Source organism: Drosophila arizonae, chromosome 2 (assembly GCF_054131065.1).
Source record: "Drosophila arizonae isolate 15081-1271.41 chromosome 2, UAZ_ARI_1.0, whole genome shotgun sequence".
NCBI classification, from domain to species: domain Eukaryota; kingdom Metazoa; phylum Arthropoda; class Insecta; order Diptera; family Drosophilidae; genus Drosophila; species Drosophila arizonae.
Window position 1 is genome coordinate 5,122,202 of NC_142922.1, and position 20,828 is coordinate 5,143,029.

A 20,828-nucleotide genomic window follows, 5' to 3' on the forward strand; every position below is an offset into this window, starting at 1 on the left:
TTTTGTATGCAATGAAAATTCAAGTTCTGGATTTTATATCGTTATAACATTTATATGTTTTTATGCTCTTAATCAGTGTGACGAACTGAGTCGATCAAACTATGCCTTGAAATATATAAAAAGTAAATAGCTATGTGTGGAAAAGAAACAAAAGTTTATGTATTTTTAAGTAAATTAGAAGAAGAAAAAATTTTGCCTCCACAGGTGGAATAGGTAGACGAAAGACTTAGAGAAAAACTGTTTTGATAAATTTAAAATGAAGTTTTTTTTTTGCATTTTTTGACATTTGTTATATTGACTCATGAATTATAATTTGCTTTAAATAGAAATTTGTTTGAAAATAAGTAAATAAGAAATACGCCATAATTAAAAATTAAATTAAAAGTAAAACAGTTTTACATAAGATAATAATTTAAAGTCAGTATTATTGATTACGAAAATCGGACTTCCAAGTTAAATAAGTTTATTGTATATATCCATTCACATAGCAACATTATAGGGCAGATACCCGTCGAGCATGTGTGTTTTGTAAAAATAATATATCCGTAATTGCTTTTAAATGAGCCTATCAGGTAGGTAGATGATAACTTCGAGCATACCGATGAGCAATGAAACAACCGAAAAACACTCAAACGATCCTGATAATTGTCGTCGGCTCGGTTCGGTTCGGTCTCATGTAGATTCGTAGCGCCTCTAATCTCAAAACTGACGAGCCTCAGCGTCAAAACGAATTCGTTTCTTGCTCGAGCCGGTCGTGTTTTATACACTGTGTGTGTGTTGAGTGTTGAGTGTTGTGTGCTGTGTGTTGAGTGTGGGAACTGAGGCAACACCTAAAACTGATCTAAGAACTTTTGTACATTTTATGTAGCCAAATAGCTAAACGCGTTTTGAGCTACCTTTAGACAGAGACGAATAAATCAATCAAGTTTACATAACATGTCAAAGACAGCGGCGGAGGCACCGTCTAATTTAGTGTTTTTTGTCAATGGCAAAAAGGTAAAGTATAAAGTATAAATATATTTTTAAAAATTAAATTGATTGTGTTTTCCATGAGATAGTGTCCTTATATTATAATATAACAACACAGCTTTCATTTATTCCCTTTATTAAAATCAGGGGTTAGTAAACCTAGTTGTTTTCAACTTTTTCGAACAACAACTCGTATTTGTTTCACGCCCATTTCTTTTTTTTTTTTGCATTCAATTACACGGCCTGAGCGATCTCTTGCTTTATAATAAAGTGATTGCGACTGTGTGGCTGGCTGATAACAATTGACCTACTATAATGGGTCAGTGTTGCTTTTATGGGGGGTGCCAGCGTCACGCCTTATCAAGCGCATTTCAAATTCCTTTCTCAATGCGTATTCTGCACTGGCGCGTGTAGTTAACTCATATAAAGATATGAATTGCTCGGGCAGTAAAGTCTAACAAATTCTTATCGTATTTTAAATTAAAGTATATTTTGTATTTTTTAACAGTTTTAGAATACAATAAACGCGTATTTATTAATTACGACACGTGATATTCTCCGGTAGTGCTCTATAAATAGATAAAAAGAGCAACAATTTCTTCAGGCAAGAGCGTGCTATAATTTCGCCTATCTTGAGTGATATGATAACATCCTCTATTCACAAGTACTACATATGCTTGCTCATGAAGCGAAGGAGAGTATATTGGTTTTATTAAATATAAGTTTGGAATTTTGAATATAAAGTAACGGCTCGGTAAATCCAAATATATAGGGTATTGTTAGATGGTCTTTTTTTTTTTGGTTCAGTATAATAATATCTATAATAATATCTAATAATATCCATAAGGTCCTCCTCTTGTGCAAGTCTACAAACATTGCTATCTCATCAAGTGCCACTGTTTGCCATATGCCCGGTATTGTAAATAGAGTCTACTGTAGCTGCAGCTAATCCATACTTTTTATACTAAATACATATGCTCAACATATGCATCGAGTGCAATAAAATTGGCAAACACAATGCAACCTGCAATGCGCGTGTTGTTTTTCAAGTGACTCGACTGATAATGCCAGATAATAACGAATTGCATTAGTTGGGGGCTGTGAAACAGGCTCAACCTGTTAGGCAGCAAAACAAAAAAATAAAAACAAATTTTTGAAAAAAAAAATAAATAAAAATGAAATTGAAATACAAATAAAGTGTTTCAGATTCAGGAGTTATTGTAAATAATTCATTATTGTAATTGTAATTGACAACTCTTATACACAGAAACTTTGTAGATTTCGAAGTTCACGTATTTAAAAATGTAAACATGTTTGTTTAGCTGTTTTATGAGCACATTTTTTCTATCATCAGCAGACTTTGTTTTGCTAAGTTGCAATCATTTGAAAACTTTATGATTGACACACCTATTATTGTAAATAATTATTATTTATATTACAGCTAATATAATAGAAATGTCAGTGTATTCCATTAATATTGTTTTAAAACTATAATATTTCTATACATAATACATAAATATGTTTATTATTATTTTATTTTGTTGCTTATATTTTTCGAAATAAGTTATTCCTAAAAATAAAATAAAATTATGAATATTGTTAGAAATAATGCAATTGTTAAATAACTTAAAAAATAAAAAAAAAAATTAAAAAAAAATATTTTATTTACATTTTATTATATATTCTTAAAAATTGTTAAAGCAAAAACTAGAGCTTTAACGTAGATATTTAATTTAATTTTTAATTCAAATGTCGTTGATTAAGATTCGAACATTCCATTAATATATGTAGGATTGCAGAGCATCATCTGGTCTTGGCATACCCGCCTGAAACACTTTCCCCAAATATAAGTATCTACACAAATTTGTAATTACTTTGCGACCCACTTTTTTTTTGGATCGACGTCAGCGCGCACTCAGAGTTTTGCTGGTGAATGAAATATTTAGGTGTTTTTAATAATTAGCCAAGAGTTCGTTCAGCATTAAAGTTCGTTGCTCCAATGAGATAAGATCTTGTGTTTTGCAATGAGTGCAGGGTTCAGCAAACTTGTATTAATGTGTTCTAATCTCTTTCTTTAACAGGTAGTGGATAGCAATCCCGATCCGGAATGCACGCTGCTCAGCTATCTGCGCGACAAGCTGCACCTGTGCGGCACCAAGCTGGGCTGCGGCGAGGGAGGATGTGGCGCATGCACCGTTATGATCTCGCGCCTGGATCGGCGCAGCAATCAGATACAGCACCTGGCCGTGAATGCCTGCCTGACGCCCGTTTGCGCGATGCACGGCTGTGCGGTGACCACTGTGGAGGGTATTGGCAGCACACGCACCCGGCTGCATCCGGTCCAGGAGCGTCTGGCCAAGGCGCACGGCTCACAGTGCGGCTTCTGCACGCCCGGCATTGTGATGTCCATGTACGCGCTGCTGCGCAACGCGGAGCAGCCATCAATGCGCGATCTTGAGGTGGCCTTCCAAGGGAATCTCTGTCGCTGCACCGGCTATCGGCCCATCCTGGAGGGCTACAAGACATTCACCAAGGAGTTCGCCTGCGGCATGGGCGACAAGTGCTGCAAACTAAGTCGCAAGGCATGCGGCGGCGCGAGCAACACAGATGACAAGCTCTTCAAGCCCAGTAAGTTCCAGCCCTTCGATCCCAGCCAGGAGCCCATCTTTCCGCCGGAGCTGCAGCTGACAGCCGCGTATGACGAGGAGAGTCTGGTCTTCCGCTCGGACCGAGTGACCTGGCATCGACCGACGCAGCTGAAGGAGCTACTCCAACTGAAGGCTGACCATCCGGCGGCCAAGCTAATTGTAGGCAACACCGAGGTGGGCGTGGAGGTGAAATTCAAGCACTTTCTCTACCCCGTGCTCATCAATCCGACGAAAGTGCCCGAGCTGCTGGAGGTGCGTGAGTCGGAGGAGGGCGTCTACTTCGGTGCCGCCGTTAGCATCATGGAGATCGATGCATATCTGCGCAAGCGCATCGAGGAGCTGCCCGAGACGCAGACGCGCCTCTTCCAGTGCGTTGTCGACATGCTGCATTACTTTGCCGGCAAGCAGATCCGCAATGTGGCGTGCCTGGGCGGGAACATAATGACCGGCAGTCCCATCTCCGACATGAATCCCATACTGACGGCAGCTGGTGCTCGCCTGGAGGTGGCCAGTCTGGCCGGAGGCAGGCGCACGGTGCACATGGGCGCCGGCTTCTTCACCGGCTATCGACGCAATGTCATCCAAGCCGATGAGATTCTGCTGGGCATCTACTTGCAGAAGACCACGCCGGATGACCATGTGGTGGCCTTCAAGCAGGCGCGCCGCCGCGACGACGACATTGCCATCGTCAATGCGGCAGTCAACGTCAAGTTCCAGGCAGGCTCCAATGTGGTTGAGCGCATCCAGATCGCATTTGGTGGCATGGCACCCACCACGGTGCTGGCGCCGCGCACCTCGGAGCTGATGGTGGGCCAGCCCTGGAGCCAGACATTGGTGGAGCGCGTGTCGGAGAGTCTGAGCAAGGAGCTGCCCTTGGATGCCTCAGCTCCCGGGGGCATGATCGCTTATCGTCGCGCCCTAGTTGTCAGCCTGTTCTTCAAATCCTACCTGGCCATCAGCCGAAAGCTGTGCGACTCCGGCATCATGTCGCCGCAGGCACTGCCCCAAAAGGAGCTCAGTGGCGCCGATAAGTTCCACACGCCCGCTCTGCGCAGCTCCCAGCTGTTCGAGCGCGTTGCCAACGATCAGCCGAGCCACGACCCGATCGGTAAGCCAAAGGTGCATGCATCCGCCCTGAAGCAGGCCACCGGCGAGGCCATCTACACGGATGACATACCGCGCATGGATGGAGAACTCTACTTGGCCCTTGTGCTGAGCACCAAGGCGCACGCCAAGATCACCAAGCTGGATGCCAGCGAAGCATTGGCCTTGGAGGGCGTGGAAGCCTTCTTCAGCGCCAACGATCTGACCAAGCATGAGAACGAGGTGGGGCCTGTGTTCCATGATGAGCACGTCTTCGCCAACGGAGTGGTGCACTGCCATGGCCAGATTATAGGCGCCATAGTTGCGGCCAACCAGACGTTGGCCCAACGCGCCGCACGGCTGGTGCGCGTGGAGTACGAGGAGCTGCAGCCGGTGATTGTCACCATTGAGCAGGCGATCGAGCACAAGTCCTACTTTCCCCACTATCCCCGCTATGTGACGAAGGGCGATGTGAAGCAGGCCTTTGCTGAGGCGGACCACGTCCATGAGGGCAGCTGCCGCATGGGCGGCCAGGAGCACTTCTATCTGGAGACCCACGCCGCTGTGGCTGTGCCCCGGGACAGTGACGAACTGGAGCTGTTCTGCTCCACCCAGCATCCGTCGGAGGTGCAGAAGCTGGTCTCGCACGTGGTCAATCTGCCGGCCAATCGCATCGTTTGTCGCACCAAGCGTCTGGGCGGTGGCTTCGGTGGCAAGGAATCTCGTGGTCTGATGGTGGCACTGCCCGTCGCCTTGGCTGCCTATCGACTGAAGCGTCCTGTGCGCTGCATGCTGGACCGGGGTGAGGATATGCTCATGACCGGCACACGGCATCCTTTCCTCTTCAAGTACAAGGTGGGCTTCAGCAAGGAGGGTCTGATCTCGGCCTGCGAGATCGAGTGCTACAACAACGCCGGCTGGTCCATGGATTTGTCCTTTTCGGTGAGTACGTCCATGCTAGCTGCTGAGTGATTTGATAACTCTATGTAATCCTCGCCAGGTGCTGGAGCGTGCCATGTACCACTTCGAGAACTGCTACCGCATCCCGAACGTGCACGTCGGTGGCTGGGTGTGCAGAACCAACCTGCCCTCGAATACGGCCTTTCGCGGCTTCGGCGGGCCGCAGGGCATGTTCGCCGGGGAGCACATCATCCGCGACGTGGCGCGTATTGTGGGCCGCAACGTGCTGGACGTGATGGAGCTGAACTTCTACAAGACAGGCGACTATACACACTACAATCAGCAGCTGGAACGCTTTCCCATTAGGCGCTGCTTCGCGGATTGCCTCAAGCAGTCGCGCTACTACGAGAAGCAAGCTGAGATCACGACCTTCAATCGGGAGAATCGCTGGCGCAAGCGTGGCATTGCCCTGGTGCCCACCAAATATGGTGTCGCCTTTGGCGTCATGCATCTGAACCAGGCGGGCGCACTCGTCAACATCTATGCCGATGGATCCGTCCTGTTGTCCCATGGCGGCGTGGAGATTGGACAGGGGCTGAACACCAAGATGCTGCAGTGTGCCTCTCGAGCCCTGGGCATTCCCATCGAGCAGATACACATTTCAGAGACGGCCACCGACAAGGTGCCCAACACCTCGCCCACAGCGGCCAGCGTGGGCTCCGATTTGAACGGCATGGCCGTGCTGGAGGCTTGCGAGAAGCTGAATAAGCGGCTGGCGCCCATTAAGGAGGCCCTGCCTCAGGGCACTTGGAAGGAGTGGATCACCAAGGCGTACTTCGACCGGATCAGCCTGTCGGCCACTGGCTTCTATGCCATTCCCGACATAGGCTATCACCCGGTAACGAATCCCAATGCACGCACCTACAGCTACTATACGAACGGCGTGGGCGTCTCTGTCGTGGAGATCGACTGCCTGACTGGCGACCATCAGGTGCTCAGCACGGACATCGTCATGGACATTGGCTCGAGCATCAATCCGGCTATTGATATCGGTCAGATTGAAGGCGCCTTTATGCAGGGCTACGGCTTGTTCACGCTCGAGGAGCTCATCTACTCGCCCGAGGGTAATCTCTACTCCCGCGGACCGGGCATGTACAAGCTGCCCGGCTTCGCGGATATACCGAGCGAGTTCAATGTTAGCCTGCTGACTGGCGCACCCAATCCACGCGCTGTTTTCTCATCAAAGGTGAGCAAGTGAACGCGTCTGGACAGGAATATGTTTACTAATATATATACTCCAATTGCAGGCCGTGGGAGAGCCTCCGCTTTTCATAGGCTCTACGGTATTCTTTGCCATCAAGAAGGCCATCGCTGCGGCACGCGCCGAGTGCGGCTTGAGTCCGGACTTTGATCTGCAGGCGCCGGCCACAGCCGCACGCATACGCATGGCTTGCCAAGACCAATTCACCCAGCTGGTAAGTCCGGTCCAGTTGAATATAGAATGAATTTGATTCTCAGGCGATCCTCTCCATCTTTCAGATCAAAATGCCAGAGCCGGGCAGTTACAAGCCCTGGAATATAGTGCCATAAATCGTTTAGTTCACTTAAGCATTTGTTACATTTTTAATTAATAGCTATTTAGCACTAAATTGAGCTTATTTGTATTATTAGTCTTATCTAATGCTTCTTGAAGACAATCCTCTCCACCCAGTCCAGGTAAGCGTATAGCTTTGTGTAGACGCCCGGCGCATTGGGCGCTGCGCAGAACTTGCCGAATGATGTGATGCCCACGACAAAGGCCACACAATTGTTTTCGGGTAGAATCGCATGCAGCGGTCCGCCGGAGTCACCCTGGCAGGTGTCCTTGCCGCCCGGCAAATAGCCAGCACAGAACTGCGAGTCGACAATGCCATTGGGCAGTCGACGTTCCTTGCGATAGATTTGCTTGCAACGCTGCTGCTGTATCATGTCTAGATCCACCTGGCGCAACGTATTCGACTTGGCGCCCAGGAATTCCGTGCGTCCCCAACCGGTTGCCACCACCGACTTGATGTGCATCTCAGGTAATTGCCACAAGCAGGCCGGACGCACATGCTCTGACAATTTGGCGCGCTTGGTCAGCTTCAGCAAGGCGATATCGTGGTAGTAAGAAGAGGAGCGATACTTTGGATGCAGAATAATGATGAGTATTTTAATGTCCTGCTGCCACGGGCTGGTGACATTCAGTTGCTGGGCGCCCAGACGCACCATGTCCGGTGGCTTACTAAAAGTATATATATAAAGAGACCATGTAGTGTCGGGGCTTCTTGTGCATTGCCACTCACCTACCCGACGTGGCGCAATGTGCCGCCGTGAGCACATAAAGCTCACTGACCAGCGTACCGCCGCAGCCCCACTTGATGACGCCGTCGCTTTGCGTCCAGCCCAGTGCGGTCATATGTGGAAAGAGGGCGTGCAGTGTGGGCGTGCCGCCCACAATCAAAGGCACGCTGGGCACACACTGCTTGCCCGAGAAAATGCGTCCTGTGTCGCCCAGGCGCAGTCCTTTAGTGGCGCTATTGTACTCCTGACACTCTGCACAGTTGGTTAGTTTAATGTCTAATTGGCCGAATGCTGCAACTCGACTTACTTGTGGCGCTAATCCGTTGCGACTGGACATGCTTTTCGGCCAGTGGGCAACAAATGACCGGCACGTTGTTGCGATGCGTGCAAATGTCAATGGGCGTGCCGTGCACGCGGTATTCGCGTATAATATGGAGGCACTGATAGGCCACGATGCAATAGCCGCTGCGTCCGTCAAAGCTGCGCCGGCAGAAGGCACCCTCTTGCAGCGTCCGTGCCGGTCCTGGACGCAGCTCTTCGTCATTGTCGAATTTTAAAGAGCTCTCCGACAGTTCATCCTGCTGTTCCCGTTCAGCAGCACCGGTTGCAGATGGCTCCTGGGGCCAGAGTTCTGGAAGCGTGTATTTGGTCGTTTGATAATTGAAAATCTCAAAAGCGGCTGAAAACTGGGGATGTTAATTGCAATTAAATTGTAGATGAGTTCAATTATACTACCATTTAGTGCTTGTATGTGTAGCAGCATAAATTGTACGCTGATAATTACGGACAAAATTGGCATTTCTTCATTTGTCGTCGCCTTTGTTTTTGTCTCTTGCACATTTGTAAACATCTAAATAACGTAATCCTACTGCGCAACGAAAGCTCCCTGTGCGTCAGTGCTAGAAAACCCGCAAAGTTTATGAATTCAAATTTGGAGCGAACATAATGGTACGTTTTTTAAGCGATGTGGCACCACTAGCAATGCATTTTTGCAGTCCTGTAAAGTTCTTGAACTCCAATCAGGAGCGAAGACAGCAGACAAGCTGTTGCTATGGAGCAGTCAATTTATTTAATCGATGGGGCAGCCTTGACAGTGCATTTTAAATATTTTATATACCTGGCAAAAGCAAGAAAAAACGAAATATTTAATCAGTGGGGCAGACTTGACATTGCATTTTAAATATCTTAAATGGCTGGCAAAAGCAAGAAAATACTAAATATTTAATCAGTGGGGCAGCCTTGACAGTGCATTTTAAATATTTTAAATGGCTGGCAAAAGCAAGAAAAAACGAAATAGTAAAGATTCAACGTCCAGTAATGCAGGCAGTGGTGAGGGCGAAGAGAAGAAAAAGAAGGAAGGCATTAGTGGCAAGAAAAAAGGGGGCGTGGGCAAGTCCATTGGCTGTGATATATTCAATGATGCAGCAATGGAGAATGCCTACTATGTATGCCACAATGTGCAGGTGAGATGGCATATTCTAAATTTGTCTTGTGCTTTACCAATCTAATGTGCATGTTTGTAGGATGTACTGAAAACCCGCGGGTTTCCTTGGCCCGATGGACAAAAGAAGAAGAAGAAGGGCAAGCGTTGATCAAATGACTTAATGACAAATTATTTACTTGAAATAAAATAATTTATTAAAAATGATTTACAATTTTTATTTCAAATGAAGTAAATATTATATTGCACTTGCATATGTATATGACTCAAATGTAAGCATTTTGTTTGTTACCTTTGCTTCTATTTATATCTGACCAAATCAAGTCGTCATCATCAATTTCGAACCAAAAATCAAACTCATTTTTGAGCGTCAGCAACAACACTTTCTAGAACAAACATCAGAAAATCTCCAAAATACGAAACGAAATCAAAATTACCGGCGTGAGAAAATTACAAACACAAACAAAATATTAAAACACATTTGGACTCGTTTTTGTAGAATTGCCAAAAATTGTGGCAAGGCGACTTGCCCAAAGATTGCATCATAAAAATCCGAGAGTTGTGCGGGCGCACGATTCAGTTGGATATCATCGGCGACAGCCAACGGTTCAGTGTGACGTCAACGGTAACGGACTGTTTGTGATTTAGACATTAAACATGGGCAAGACGCCGGCAATTGGTATCGATCTGGGCACCACCTACTCCTGCGTGGGTGTTTGGCAGAACAATAAAGTTGAGATTATTGCCAATGATCAAGGCAATCGGACGACGCCCTCGTATGTGGCCTTTAACGACACAGAGCGCCTAATTGGCGATGCAGCTAAAAATCAGGTGAGTGGCCCATGTGTTGTTGCACTTGAGCTCAAATTTGGCGAGCCGTATTTGGTCAAATTGAATTGAATTGTATGAGCATAGCTACATTATGAATGCTTTACTTGTTTATGATTCAAGCTGGGTGGCATCTCTTTCAAGAAGGGAATTTCTTCGAATTCTCAATACAATAACGTAGTTTTCTTAAAACTGATTTCCCAGTATTGCAGTTCAAAATGCCAATGGGCGATGTTTTAATTTTATTAATTTAAGGAAAAGCATGTTTGCTCATTCAAGAGAGATTTCACTGTACGTTGTCCAAAATATGGCTGCATTTTATAAGCCTTTTAATTATTACGTTCAAAAATATGTTTGCATATAAATGTTATATAACATTCAAGTAAATTCATGCGAGCATCCCGGCAGTTGGCCCATAAAAAAATAGCTATTTTGCTGACTAACTGATAAACCACGCCCTTACTCAAAATGCTCGAATGCAATTGCAGGTGGCAATGAACGCCAAGAATACAGTATTCGATGCGAAACGTTTAATTGGACGCAAATTCGATGATAAGAAGATACAGGAGGACTTGAAGCATTGGCCATTCAAGGTCATCAACGACGGGGGCAAGCCTAAAATTGAAGTCGAATTTAAGGGCGAACGCAAGCGTTTTGCACCCGAAGAGATCAGCTCCATGGTGTTGACGAAGATGCGGGAAACTGCCGAGGTCTATCTGGGCTCCAAGGTAAAGGATGCTGTCATTACGGTGCCGGCGTACTTCAACGATTCCCAGCGCCAAGCGACTAAAGATGCTGGCTCCATAGCCGGTTTGAATGTGCTGCGCATCATCAATGAGCCGACGGCGGCTGCCCTCGCCTATGGCCTGGACAAAAATCTGAAGGGAGAGCGAAATGTGCTGATCTTCGATTTGGGCGGCGGCACCTTTGACGTCTCCATACTCTCCATCGACGAGGGATCGCTGTTCGAAGTGAAGGCTACGGCAGGTGATACGCATCTGGGCGGCGAGGATTTCGACAATCGGCTGGTCAATCACTTCGTGGAGGAGTTCAAGCGCAAGCACAAGACCAACATCACCGGGAATGTGCGAGCTCTGCGTCGCCTGCGCACGGCCTGTGAGCGGGCCAAGCGTACGCTCTCCTCCAGCACCGAAGCCTCGCTGGAGATTGACGCGCTGCACGAGGGCATTGATTTCTACTCAAAGATATCGCGTGCTCGCTTCGAGGAGCTCAACATGGATCTCTTCCGCTCCACCATAGACCCAGTGCAGCGCGCTCTGAGCGATGCCAAAATGGACAAGAAGGCCATACACGATGTCGTCCTAGTCGGTGGCTCCACACGTATACCGAAGATCCAGCGCCTGCTGCAGGACTTCTTTGGCGGCAAGCAGCTCAACTTGTCCATCAATCCCGACGAGGCGGTAGCCTACGGTGCTGCCGTTCAAGCGGCCATACTCACCGGTGTGGGCAGCTCCCAGATACAGGATCTGTTGCTGGTGGACGTGACACCTCTGTCGCTGGGCATTGAGACTGCTGGCGGTGTGATGACCAAGCTGGTGGAGCGCAATGCACGCATTCCCTGCAAGCAGCAGCAGACCTTTACCACCTACAGCGACAACCAGAATGCGGTCACCATTCAGGTGTTCGAGGGCGAGCGGGCCATGACCAAGGACAATAATCTGCTGGGCACCTTCAATCTGGCGGGCATTCCACCAGCGCCACGTGGAGTGCCCAAAATCGATGTGACCTTCGACCTGAATGCCGATGGCATCCTAAATGTCAGCGCCAAGGACAGCAGCACTGGCAAACTGGAGAAGATAACCATCACCAATGACAAGGGCCGCCTGTCCAAGGCCGAGATCGATCGCATGCTCTCCGAGGCGGAGAAGTACAAGGACGAAGACAATCGTCAGCGCGAACGGGTCTCATCTCGCAACTCCCTCGAGGGCTACATCTATGGCTGCAAACAGGCCGTGGATGAGGCACCACCGGGTGTTCTCACCGAGGCCGACAAGTCCAAGGTGCGCGACAAGTGCAACAAGGAGAGCGCCTGGCTGGACAAGAATACACTGGCCGAAAAGGAGGAGTACGAGCACCATCTGAAGGACTGCCAAGGCGTCTGCAATCCCATCATGTCCAAGATGCATGCCGGCGGAAAGGCACCCAGTGGCAAGTCAAGTGCTGGCACCGCCAACAGTGGACCCACCGTCGAGGAGGTGGACTAATCTGGACTGACCAAGCGAACAATTCAATTGAATATGTATTTGAAATTTATGCTAATAAAAGAGTTCATTCAAGTCAGCTGCTGTCGCCATTTACCATATCCATTTCCATTCCATTCCCATTGGCATTCGCATTCGCAATCGCATTCGCATTCTCTTTCCCATTCCCATTCCCATTCCCATTCATCATTTAGCTTTCGGTCTTCAGTTGCCTTTCAATGGTTGCATCGAGTAGTCTGTTTGCTGAGCAGATCAGCTGGCGCAACTGCAATGAGCTGTTGCATCCGCATAGCTGCCGGCGTGCCGCTTGCCAGAATGTCTATCGGTTTATCTGGTCGAACCTCAAGTATTATCTGCCCATGTTCGTGCTGGATCTGCTGAAGCAGGCTTTGCGCGGCAATCAGCTGCTGCTGCACTCGCTCCGTAATGCAATGTGGTATTACGGCCAGCTGGTGTTCGGTGGCCTGGTCACTGGTTGGCTGTCAGCCAGCTTCATTTGCTTGCTGCGGTAGGCATCGGCTGTTCTGCTTCTCCTCTCTTAATAATCTCATCTGTGTCTCCTTAGTCACCTGCTGGGCGAATTCCGACCGAATACGGTGGTGTTTGTGCCTGCCGTCTTGGCTGGTGCTTTCGATGCGCTCTTGCCCATTCGTGTGAAGCAGCTGCATCAAACGGCCCTCTTTCAAGCTGTAAGTCAGCTCAACTGCGCACCTGGACCTACTGCTCCTCCATTCTACTCTTTCAGCTGATCGAAAGCCTGCTGCTGCAGCGCTCCACTCCACTGACCAAGGCGCTGGGCACATCTCTCTGGCGACAAACCCTGCTCTTCATGGCCTGCAGCGCCGTCATCATGCTGGGCAAGCAACGCCAGTGGCACAAAGGTTTCTGGTTCGTAACACCCGATTGCCTGAAGTCGGAAAGGAGCTTAAGTCCCCTTCAATATGTGGTTCAGGGCGTGCGTAAGTATTTGCTCATTGGTTTCGCTTTGGACATCTTCAAGGCTTTGATAAGCTGCATTAAGACGGGTCGCTGGCACCTGAAGCAGTTCAGCTTGGAGTCTATGGCCTGGCTGGGCTGTTACGTGGGCATCTACCGGGTAAAATATATGATTATTTTCATATAGATTATTAATGCAGAAATTTCGATATTTTTAGCAGGGAATATGACTTTTGCTAGAATCCTTTTTGTTTTTTCCCTCAAATATCTTAACAGTTGCCTGAACTCCTTCCTTCATATGTCCATTCCTCCATTTCATGCCCCATACGTCTATCGTCTGTCCCTTTTGACTGTCCCTTCTTTCACTCCTTACAGCACTTTTATGTAGACATACTTTTTTACATCCGACTATCAATCCATTCAAGTGTTGAATTTTTTCTCGTATGGCCTGGAAAAGAGGGCAGCCACCTTATCACCTCATCACCTTGTCGCCCATACAAATCTTTGTTTGCATTCGCAACTGCATAATAAAGCGATTTGCATTTGTTTAGACTAGCTTATGCTATATGGCAAGCAAGACGGATGCCAGCCAGACGCTACAGCAGATCGTGTCGAGTTTTCTGGGTGGGCTCAGCTTTGTTTGTTATCCGAAGTTGACCATCTTGAGCTATGCCCTGCTGGAGGCGGGTCGCTCGCTGTGGGGCAGGTATCACCGGAAAAGGCAGAGATCTCGGTTTGGCTATAGCGATCTGGTCTTTCCCCTGGTGCTAGCGTACCTGATACACACCTATGCCTTCTACCCGAAGAGAGTTAGCGCTCTTGCGAGCATCATTATCAACAGCACGACGGGCAATTAGTAAGTTTCTGAAGAGAATTTGTGTTTATTGCTTCTAAAAATTTGTTTCCCTTTCGTTCCCAACAGTGCCGGAAATATAAGCAAACGTCTGCAACATTTACAGCCGGCTGGATGGCATGGCAAATGGATTTAATTATAATTTATAATGCAATTAGTCATAAAAAAAAAAACAAAAACAAAAAACAAATAAATATAAATGTATCTATGGAATTTGCATAATAACCTTCTATTTGAACCGAATCAGCGACTCGGGTGGAGTTTGGGTGTCTCAGGTGTGGGAGTCAGTCGCACTGGAGATGTGCCTGTGGCAAAATGGTTGCTCCCAGCAAGCTATTCGGATATCCCATGAGTCACGTACACTGCGGAAATATTATTCACAGCCAGCCCAATCAGAGCTGCACGCAGGCTCTGCTATGGAACATGTACCGAAATCATGTGTCCAGCGCCAAATACTATTTGCCAACATTGGTGGTATGTCTATTTGCTGATCCGACATGGATGCCATGCTCAATTTCTTTTCGCTGCAGTTAATGCCGTTAATTTTGAATTGTCGCCGACTGAACAAACGTCGTCTGTGGTCCACAGCGAAAAACTATTTGGAAACTATGTTTTTTGCCTCCACAATAAATGCGCTTACCTTCTATTTGATATGCATTTGTAGGCGTCTGAACGGACGTTTCGTTTATCTGTGCACACCATTTCTATCAAATTACCTGGCAGCGTACATCAACTGGTGGGCACCACCCAAGGTGTTGCAATTCTTTATCACGGGCATTACACATGCGGTAAGTAAAAGTCGGTATATTTTTAATATATTAAAATTCTTTACGTAAAATGCATATCTTTATTGTCTACAATGACTTGGTTCTTCTTATTTAAAAGTAGCGCCAAATAAATTCCCCTGTGTGAGAATTCCTTCATATTGCAATTCAATATTTTCCTTTCACAACTTAAAAGATCCGGAACAATTTCCTGGGACTTTAAAATTCCCAGAAGAGGAAGACAAATTTCCTAATTCCTATCAGAGACAATCTGTTCCCATAGTCTTGACTTTTTATGATACTGGGAACATAATTAAAAAAACTTTCCTCATTTAAGGCTATGGAAGCCGTGCTCCGTCAAATGAATGCGGGTCTGGTGCGATCTCGACCTGCTCAGACGCTGCTATTCATGTTGTCGTCGCTAGTGGTGCTCCGACAGCAGCAGAAGCATATATACTCTGGTTTCTGGTTCATTAAGCCTAACCCGATGACTTTGGATTACAGCAAGTGGCCCTTATTACGTCGCCTTAAGCAAGCTTCATTGGAATTGTGCAAATACTTTGGCATAGGTTTTACCATTGACTTATTTAGTGTGTTAATGCGCCTGAATCTTCAAAAGTTAAGGCTCAAAACAACTAGCTTTATTGTAACCTATATGGGGCTCTACAAAGTGAGTATAGCTGACGGCGAAAGGTTCATTATGTTCAAATTTAATTTTAATCTCAGATAGTTCAAGTTCTCTTCGCTCGTAAACTGGAGATGAAGCAACTCAATTTATTGGCAGCATTTGTCAGTGGCGCGTCATACGGCTTGTTCAGCCATGTACCCTTCAGCTATATGTGCTTCGCCGTGGTCATTGCCATTCAGGCACTGTATAAAGATCTATGTAAAGTCGATGTCAGCCACAATAAGCGACTCGCTGCCCTGCTGTCCATGCCCTGGGCGAAGCTGCTCATTCCGCCTACGAGTGCGTATTTGACGAACTGCATGTTCTACAAGCAACATGTGCTAAGTAGCTTGGCGAAGTCTTTTATGGACGACACGTGCGATAACAAGTGGGTTTGCCTATTATCATACGTTAAACATATCATTTACAAATTATATTTTAAATTATTGCAGTGTTAATCGTATATATACCTTAATACAGCTACCCGTGGAAACAATATATAAAATGGCTCAAGCGGGGCCAGAGCCGAATTTCTTTTTTTAGTTGAAATCAAAAGATCGATTAACTTTAATCCGCTATGAATTTTAACAAATTTAAAGTGGTTAAAGATTGGATTTAAATACTTTTTCGACCCGGTTGGGTGGCGTGTAGTTGCCACACTGCTTTAAACTATATTATCGTCAAAAAGCGTTGCCACACTCTTATTAAAAGCATAAGCAAATTTAATTTACATAACTCTGTAACTAATTTTTAAAAAGTGTCTCGCATCCAATAAAATTATCTAAGGCATATTTATGTATTGCAGTGTGAAAACCGTTAACTTTACCTGTCTAGAAACTTATTATTTTACGTGATGTGAATAATGAGTATTGAAAAACATTTTTTATTGCGCAGATTAGAGAATTTCATAGCTTTCGCTTTTAAGCATCTTTGGCTAACCAAATATCTGAGGTACAATCTCCACCTGGGTAGCGCATCTCATGTGGCAGACTGGGTCCATAAGGTTCCTTACCAAAGTCAACCAGGAAATCCTTATTCAAGGTCATCCCGCCATTGACCACATCGACATCAATGAGGACCACATGTCCGCCCTTGGAGGCCATTTTGGGATAGAACTGTGAAAAAATTAACTTAATGAACTGTCATTTGCAATGCCTTCGATTGCTTTGCACCTGTTTGTCCCACGGTGAGTATAGTGAGGAGGAGACGTATAAGCGTTTGCCATCCAGAGAGAGCTGCATCATCTGTGGACCTCCTTCCAGGCGACGACCCTTAATGATGCACGGAGGCGGCCTTTCCTGCATCATATCAAATTACAAAAGGCATTATATATGCATTTATATATGAATATAGCGCATACGGTCAATTCCTTATCTTCCTTAACGATCACATTGGGCAGATCGCTGCATATGGCGCCTCCTAGCCATACACGCGATACTAGTTTGGGTTGATCCGGTATGGTTATATCGTATTGCCTCACATCGCCATGCATCCAACAGTTGACATATAGGAATCGATCATCCAATGATATTATTATATCTGAAATCATACCACCCATCTCGGAGGCGACGCCACTGCCCGTATCGACGAGCTTGTTGGGTATATCAATGACTTTCTTCACATCAAACTCGTCGGAGTCGGCTCTCTTCTTGAAGTAGAAGACCTTGGCATACAAGGCGCATCCCACATAGCCATCCGGACGCTTCGGATCGTGTAAGAAACGAACCTCCAAAGGTGTTGTGCCCTCCACACCCAGATCTACTGTTTGGTATAATGTTTGCGTGGACCATTTGTAAAAATTGAGCCTGCAGCCATACTGCGTCATATCCTCCAGATCTTCATTTTTCCAGCCACTATAAAAGAAAGATATAAAGCTGGCCATGGATGTCCCATTCGAGCTTACCGTCTAAACTTATTAGGTGCTCCCCATTCGGTGGATACCATGACATCATAGTAGGGCTGATACCAGAAATCGTAGCCGCAAAGTGCTCTTTTCTCGCCCTTTGTCCAGGTGCCAACGCAATTAAATTCAGAATCGAACAGAATGAAATCTCCCTTGGCAAATCCCTCAGCATCACCCATTACAGATATCATGATATTTCCATTGGCCAAGCAGTGAGTCGTGTGTGGAGCAGTAACATTATGATTTTTCAGCACTTCCCCGTCGATGACCTTGACAATTTCCGGCTTGCGCGGATCGGTAGCCACGTCCAGAACGTAAATAAAATCGGAATTCAAAGCTGGTAATATTAGGCGATTCCTCTTTGGTACACTCTTCGCATTCTTGTCCACATAGTAACAGCTGGAGCAGGCGTTCCAGCCAGAGTGATGCAACTCATTGCCCTTGCGATTCGTAAAAGTGCGATGGACAACCTAGGTATGCAAAAATATTATAATACAATAACAAAAAAGCAAACAAGTATATTTGCTTACCTGGCTATAAGTGGGACTATCAGGGTCCACATCTATGGTTGATAGATAGTCGCCATGCGGCTCATCCAAGTTGGGTTGAATTGTCACCGTGTACAGTAGTGTCTCCCTAGGTCCGTTTTTCAAGGCATCCAGTGGTGTGGCATAGCCGGGGCCATGGCAACAAGCTAAAGAGTGTGCAAAATATATAGAAGAAAACAATAATAAACGTAAGCTATCAGCGGAATAAATAATCAGCCGTGCCTTCTTTCGACATCTCCAAAATATTTTTCTAAGTACGTCGTAGTTGATCAAAGAACAGCTCAGCACTGGAAGTGCCGAGAGTATTTGCCTCCATTTATACAAAAACATGTATACAGAACCCATAAGCTATCAGCCGGTTCTGAGCGAACTTTTTAAGAGATTTGTATTTGAGCATTTTTATTTACTGCCGGCTCTCACTCTCTCTGTGTCTTTCTCTCTCTCTCTCTCTCTCTCTTACTGTGTCTCTCTCTTTCTTTCTCTAGCTCTGTTATATGAAAACAATCACTTCAAGCATATGCTCGTGTATCTACTTTTATATTTTGTTTTTCTTTATCTAATCAAATATTAATAGCACCTTCCTCAAGTCGAATATTGTTGTTTACTGCTAAGTAGCGCTTTTAAGTGATAATTAAATTGAATTCATCATGATGATTAAACAATTACATACATACATACATATGAATATTTGAAATAACAAAGGTATCAGAATTAGTATTAGCTATCAGGTTGTGTATTTAAAAAATTATAAAAAAAAAAAATAAAAAAAAAAAAACTATTTAACTTTTTCAAAACAACTGAAAAGCCAATACCAAGATGCATTTTTTTTTTTTTTTTTTTTTTTTTTTTGTAATTAATTGTTTTTAAATAAAATATTTTTATTTGTAAGGTTTTCCTTCCTGCATAATTATAATGTTTATATACAGTAGAATCCGGTTATAAAGACGCTCAAGGGATCGGGCCGTACCCGAAGTTTGCACATAAAAATTTGCCTGGAACCAGAATTTTCGTTGCAATACAAGTCGGACGTTATAAGCGGAGTCGATATAGCCGGATTCTACTGCATGTATATTTTTATTTTTATTGTGGTTTTGTTTTGGCTGAAGGTCATTCAAACACGATGCTTACAGAAGTAACACGACGCGTCGTGTCACGTAAGCTTACGCAGCCAGCCCATCCACAGCATGCGGCATTTATTGAAAAGTGTGGCAGCACCGCACTGTCTTATCAACTGTTTTTGTTCGTATAAATTTTATGTTAGTTTTGCCGTTACAACATGCGTTTGATATCGCAAATACGAAGAGCATCAACGCAAGTAGCACGCCGGCGTGTGGTTATAACAGGTAGTGGCGCAGTGACACCATTGGGTAATAATGTGTCCGAGTCGTGGCAGCGTTTGGTGGCGGGTGAATCCGCAATTTCCAAACTGGGTGCGGAATTCAAGGGCCTGCCTTGTCAAGTGGCGGCACAAATACCAAGGGAACGCATTCAGATAGACAAACATCTGAGCAAAAGTGATATCAAACTCATGAGTCCTGCCACGCAGTTAGCGATCATTGCAGCCGATGAGGCTCTGGCCGCCGCAAAGCTGAAGCCCAGCGAACTGAGTGAAGAGCAGCGGGAACGTTTTGGTGTCTGCGTGGGCATGGGCATGTTCGATCTAGCCGAGGTCTATGGAGCATTTCAGCAGCTGCAGCGCGGCTACAATCGTGTTAGTCCATATTTTGTGCCTCGCTTGCTGCCGAACATGGCGTGTGGACACATCAGCATGCGACATGGCCTGCAGGGACCAAATCATTCAGTGTCAACAGCATGCGCAACCGGCGCACATGCCATTGGTGATGCCCTGCGCTTTATACGGAACGGCGATGCTGATCTCATGCTAGCCGGCAGTGGGGAGGCCTGCATAGACCCCCTATCGATAGCCGGCTTTTGTAGGCTGCGCGCCCTCAGCACTACGTTCAATGATAACCCCGCCGTGGCCTCGCGACCTTTTGATAAAGCGCGTGACGGATTTGTGATGGGTGAAGGTGCCGCAGTGCTGCTTCTGGAAGAGCTGGAGCATGCCCGTGCTCGCGGTGCACCCATATTGGCCGAGATACTAGGCTACGGCTTGTCCGGTGATGCACACCACATTACGTCGCCTAGCGATGATGGCGCTGGCGCAACGTTGGCCATGAAGCGTGCCATCGCAGATGCCGGCGTCGCGGCCCAGGACATTAGCTATGTCAATGCCCATGCCACATCCACGCCCACCGGCGATCGTATTGAGGCGCATGCCATTGGCCGTGTCTTTGGCGATCATTTACCCAAGGTGTTTGTATCCTCGACCAAGGGCGCACATGGACACCTGCTTGGCTCCTCGGGCAATCTGGAAGCACTGTTCGTAGTGCATGCGTGCGCAGAAAACCGATTGCCGCCCTCGATCAATGTTGATCACCTGGACGTGGATGTAAATGTGGTGACCAAATCGTGCAAATGGTCAGAGGATCAATCGGTACAACGCATTGCGCTCAAGAACTCCTTTGGCTTCGGTGGCACCAACGCCTCCCTCTGCATTGCCAGCTACACTGGAAAATAATATATTTATATATGTTTAAATACAAAAACTTGTTAAGCTCTAATTGTTGCATGTAAATAAATAATATCCATTATAGTTTAGCATTATTCTTTTTTAGGAAAAATTTTTAAGTTTTAAAACTTTATTTGGAAAACTTTTCGGTTTCTTGTACCCCCGTCCCAAA

General features: G+C 46.1%; 8 protein-coding genes across 10 annotated transcripts; 6 read left to right on the forward strand and 2 right to left on the reverse strand.

Moving 5' to 3' along the window:
* Positions 1–90: 90 nt before the first annotated feature.
* Positions 91–7,253, forward strand: ry (xanthine dehydrogenase rosy). The gene is made up of 5 exons (XM_018012186.2): positions 91–996; positions 3,051–5,642; positions 5,701–6,846; positions 6,908–7,075; positions 7,140–7,253. The coding sequence occupies exons 1-5, from the start codon at positions 937–939 to the stop codon at positions 7,188–7,190; spliced, it is 4,017 nt and encodes a 1,338-aa protein (XP_017867675.1). The 5' UTR covers positions 91–936; the 3' UTR covers positions 7,191–7,253.
* Positions 7,201–9,773, reverse strand: snk (snake). Of its 3 annotated transcripts, none has more exons than XM_018012288.2 (5): positions 9,656–9,773; positions 8,658–9,039; positions 8,230–8,601; positions 7,925–8,174; positions 7,201–7,863 (listed from the first exon to the last, which is right to left on the reverse strand). In XM_018012288.2, the coding sequence occupies exons 2-5, from the start codon at positions 8,770–8,772 to the stop codon at positions 7,278–7,280; spliced, it is 1,323 nt and encodes a 440-aa protein (XP_017867777.1). In that variant the 5' UTR covers positions 8,773–9,039; positions 9,656–9,773; the 3' UTR covers positions 7,201–7,277. The 3 variants fall into 3 exon arrangements, with proteins under 3 accessions (XP_017867777.1, XP_017867794.1, XP_017867805.1); XM_018012316.2 differs by having other exon boundaries at positions 7,681–7,863; positions 7,929–8,174; XM_018012305.2 differs by lacking the exon at positions 9,656–9,773 and having other exon boundaries at positions 8,230–8,608; positions 8,658–8,791.
* LOC108616881 (small lysine-rich protein 1) lies at positions 9,172–9,570 on the forward strand. Its single transcript, XM_018012395.2, has 2 exons — positions 9,172–9,385; positions 9,446–9,570. Exons 1-2 carry the CDS (start codon positions 9,188–9,190, stop codon positions 9,512–9,514), a joined length of 267 nt encoding a protein of 88 aa, XP_017867884.1. The 5' UTR covers positions 9,172–9,187; the 3' UTR covers positions 9,515–9,570.
* Positions 9,774–10,020: 247 nt separating the features above from the next.
* On the forward strand, positions 10,021–12,492 carry Hsc70-2 (Heat shock protein 70 cognate 2). The gene is made up of 2 exons (XM_018012277.2): positions 10,021–10,194; positions 10,680–12,492. The coding sequence occupies exons 1-2, from the start codon at positions 10,021–10,023 to the stop codon at positions 12,414–12,416; spliced, it is 1,911 nt and encodes a 636-aa protein (XP_017867766.1). The 3' UTR covers positions 12,417–12,492.
* A 44-nt stretch (positions 12,493–12,536) lies between these two features.
* LOC108611296 (uncharacterized) lies at positions 12,537–14,434 on the forward strand. Its single transcript, XM_018003870.2, has 5 exons — positions 12,537–12,921; positions 12,979–13,102; positions 13,159–13,509; positions 13,901–14,205; positions 14,272–14,434. The coding sequence occupies exons 1-5, from the start codon at positions 12,632–12,634 to the stop codon at positions 14,336–14,338; spliced, it is 1,137 nt and encodes a 378-aa protein (XP_017859359.1). The 5' UTR covers positions 12,537–12,631; the 3' UTR covers positions 14,339–14,434.
* Positions 14,427–16,424, forward strand: LOC108616857 (uncharacterized). Its single transcript, XM_018012348.2, has 5 exons — positions 14,427–14,676; positions 14,733–14,990; positions 15,304–15,636; positions 15,693–16,021; positions 16,086–16,424. The coding sequence occupies exons 1-5, from the start codon at positions 14,518–14,520 to the stop codon at positions 16,174–16,176; spliced, it is 1,170 nt and encodes a 389-aa protein (XP_017867837.1). The 5' UTR covers positions 14,427–14,517; the 3' UTR covers positions 16,177–16,424.
* A 76-nt stretch (positions 16,425–16,500) lies between these two features.
* Positions 16,501–18,456, reverse strand: LOC108611207 (methanethiol oxidase). The gene is made up of 6 exons (XM_089470602.1): positions 18,307–18,456; positions 18,067–18,230; positions 17,537–18,006; positions 16,994–17,486; positions 16,806–16,931; positions 16,501–16,748 (listed from the first exon to the last, which is right to left on the reverse strand). Exons 1-6 carry the CDS (start codon positions 18,317–18,319, stop codon positions 16,554–16,556), a joined length of 1,461 nt encoding a protein of 486 aa, XP_089326728.1. The 5' UTR covers positions 18,320–18,456; the 3' UTR covers positions 16,501–16,553.
* An 806-nt stretch (positions 18,457–19,262) lies between these two features.
* Positions 19,263–20,740, forward strand: LOC108616856 (3-oxoacyl-[acyl-carrier-protein] synthase, mitochondrial). Its single transcript, XM_018012332.2, has one exon. The coding sequence runs from the start codon at positions 19,361–19,363 to the stop codon at positions 20,663–20,665; it is 1,305 nt and encodes a 434-aa protein (XP_017867821.1). The 5' UTR covers positions 19,263–19,360; the 3' UTR covers positions 20,666–20,740.
* The last annotated feature ends 88 nt before the right edge of the window (positions 20,741–20,828 follow it).

Coding starts and splice junctions, on each gene's coding strand:
- LOC108611296 (XM_018003870.2), top strand. CDS start 12,632: ATGGTTGCATCGAGTAGTCTGTTTGCTGAGCAGATCAGCTGGCGCAAC. Junction 13,103..13,158: donor AAACGGCCCTCTTTCAAGCT/GTAAGTCAGCTC, acceptor CTACTCTTTCAG/CTGATCGAAAGCCTGCTGCT. Junction 14,206..14,271: donor AACAGCACGACGGGCAATTA/GTAAGTTTCTGA, acceptor CGTTCCCAACAG/TGCCGGAAATATAAGCAAAC.
- LOC108611207 (XM_089470602.1), bottom strand. Junction 17,487..17,536: donor GCACCTAATAAGTTTAGACG/GTAAGCTCGAAT, acceptor TTTCTTTTATAG/TGGCTGGAAAAATGAAGATC. Junction 16,932..16,993: donor AGGAAGATAAGGAATTGACC/GTATGCGCTATA, acceptor GATATGATGCAG/GAAAGGCCGCCTCCGTGCAT.
- ry (XM_018012186.2), top strand. CDS start 937: ATGTCAAAGACAGCGGCGGAGGCACCGTCTAATTTAGTGTTTTTTGTC. Junction 997..3,050: donor TTTTTGTCAATGGCAAAAAG/GTAAAGTATAAA, acceptor TTTCTTTAACAG/GTAGTGGATAGCAATCCCGA. Junction 7,076..7,139: donor AAGACCAATTCACCCAGCTG/GTAAGTCCGGTC, acceptor TCCATCTTTCAG/ATCAAAATGCCAGAGCCGGG.
- LOC108616857 (XM_018012348.2), top strand. CDS start 14,518: ATGGTTGCTCCCAGCAAGCTATTCGGATATCCCATGAGTCACGTACAC. Junction 14,677..14,732: donor ACTATTTGCCAACATTGGTG/GTATGTCTATTT, acceptor TTTTCGCTGCAG/TTAATGCCGTTAATTTTGAA. Junction 14,991..15,303: donor TCACGGGCATTACACATGCG/GTAAGTAAAAGT, acceptor TCCTCATTTAAG/GCTATGGAAGCCGTGCTCCG.
- snk (XM_018012288.2), bottom strand. CDS start 8,772: ATGTTTACAAATGTGCAAGAGACAAAAACAAAGGCGACGACAAATGAA. Junction 8,602..8,657: donor ACACATACAAGCACTAAATG/GTAGTATAATTG, acceptor CCCAGTTTTCAG/CCGCTTTTGAGATTTTCAAT. Junction 7,864..7,924: donor CATTGCGCCACGTCGGGTAG/GTGAGTGGCAAT, acceptor ATATACTTTTAG/TAAGCCACCGGACATGGTGC.
- LOC108616881 (XM_018012395.2), top strand. CDS start 9,188: ATGGCTGGCAAAAGCAAGAAAAAACGAAATAGTAAAGATTCAACGTCC. Junction 9,386..9,445: donor ATGTATGCCACAATGTGCAG/GTGAGATGGCAT, acceptor GCATGTTTGTAG/GATGTACTGAAAACCCGCGG.
- Hsc70-2 (XM_018012277.2), top strand. CDS start 10,021: ATGGGCAAGACGCCGGCAATTGGTATCGATCTGGGCACCACCTACTCC. Junction 10,195..10,679: donor GCGATGCAGCTAAAAATCAG/GTGAGTGGCCCA, acceptor ATGCAATTGCAG/GTGGCAATGAACGCCAAGAA.
- LOC108616856 (XM_018012332.2), top strand. CDS start 19,361: ATGCGTTTGATATCGCAAATACGAAGAGCATCAACGCAAGTAGCACGC.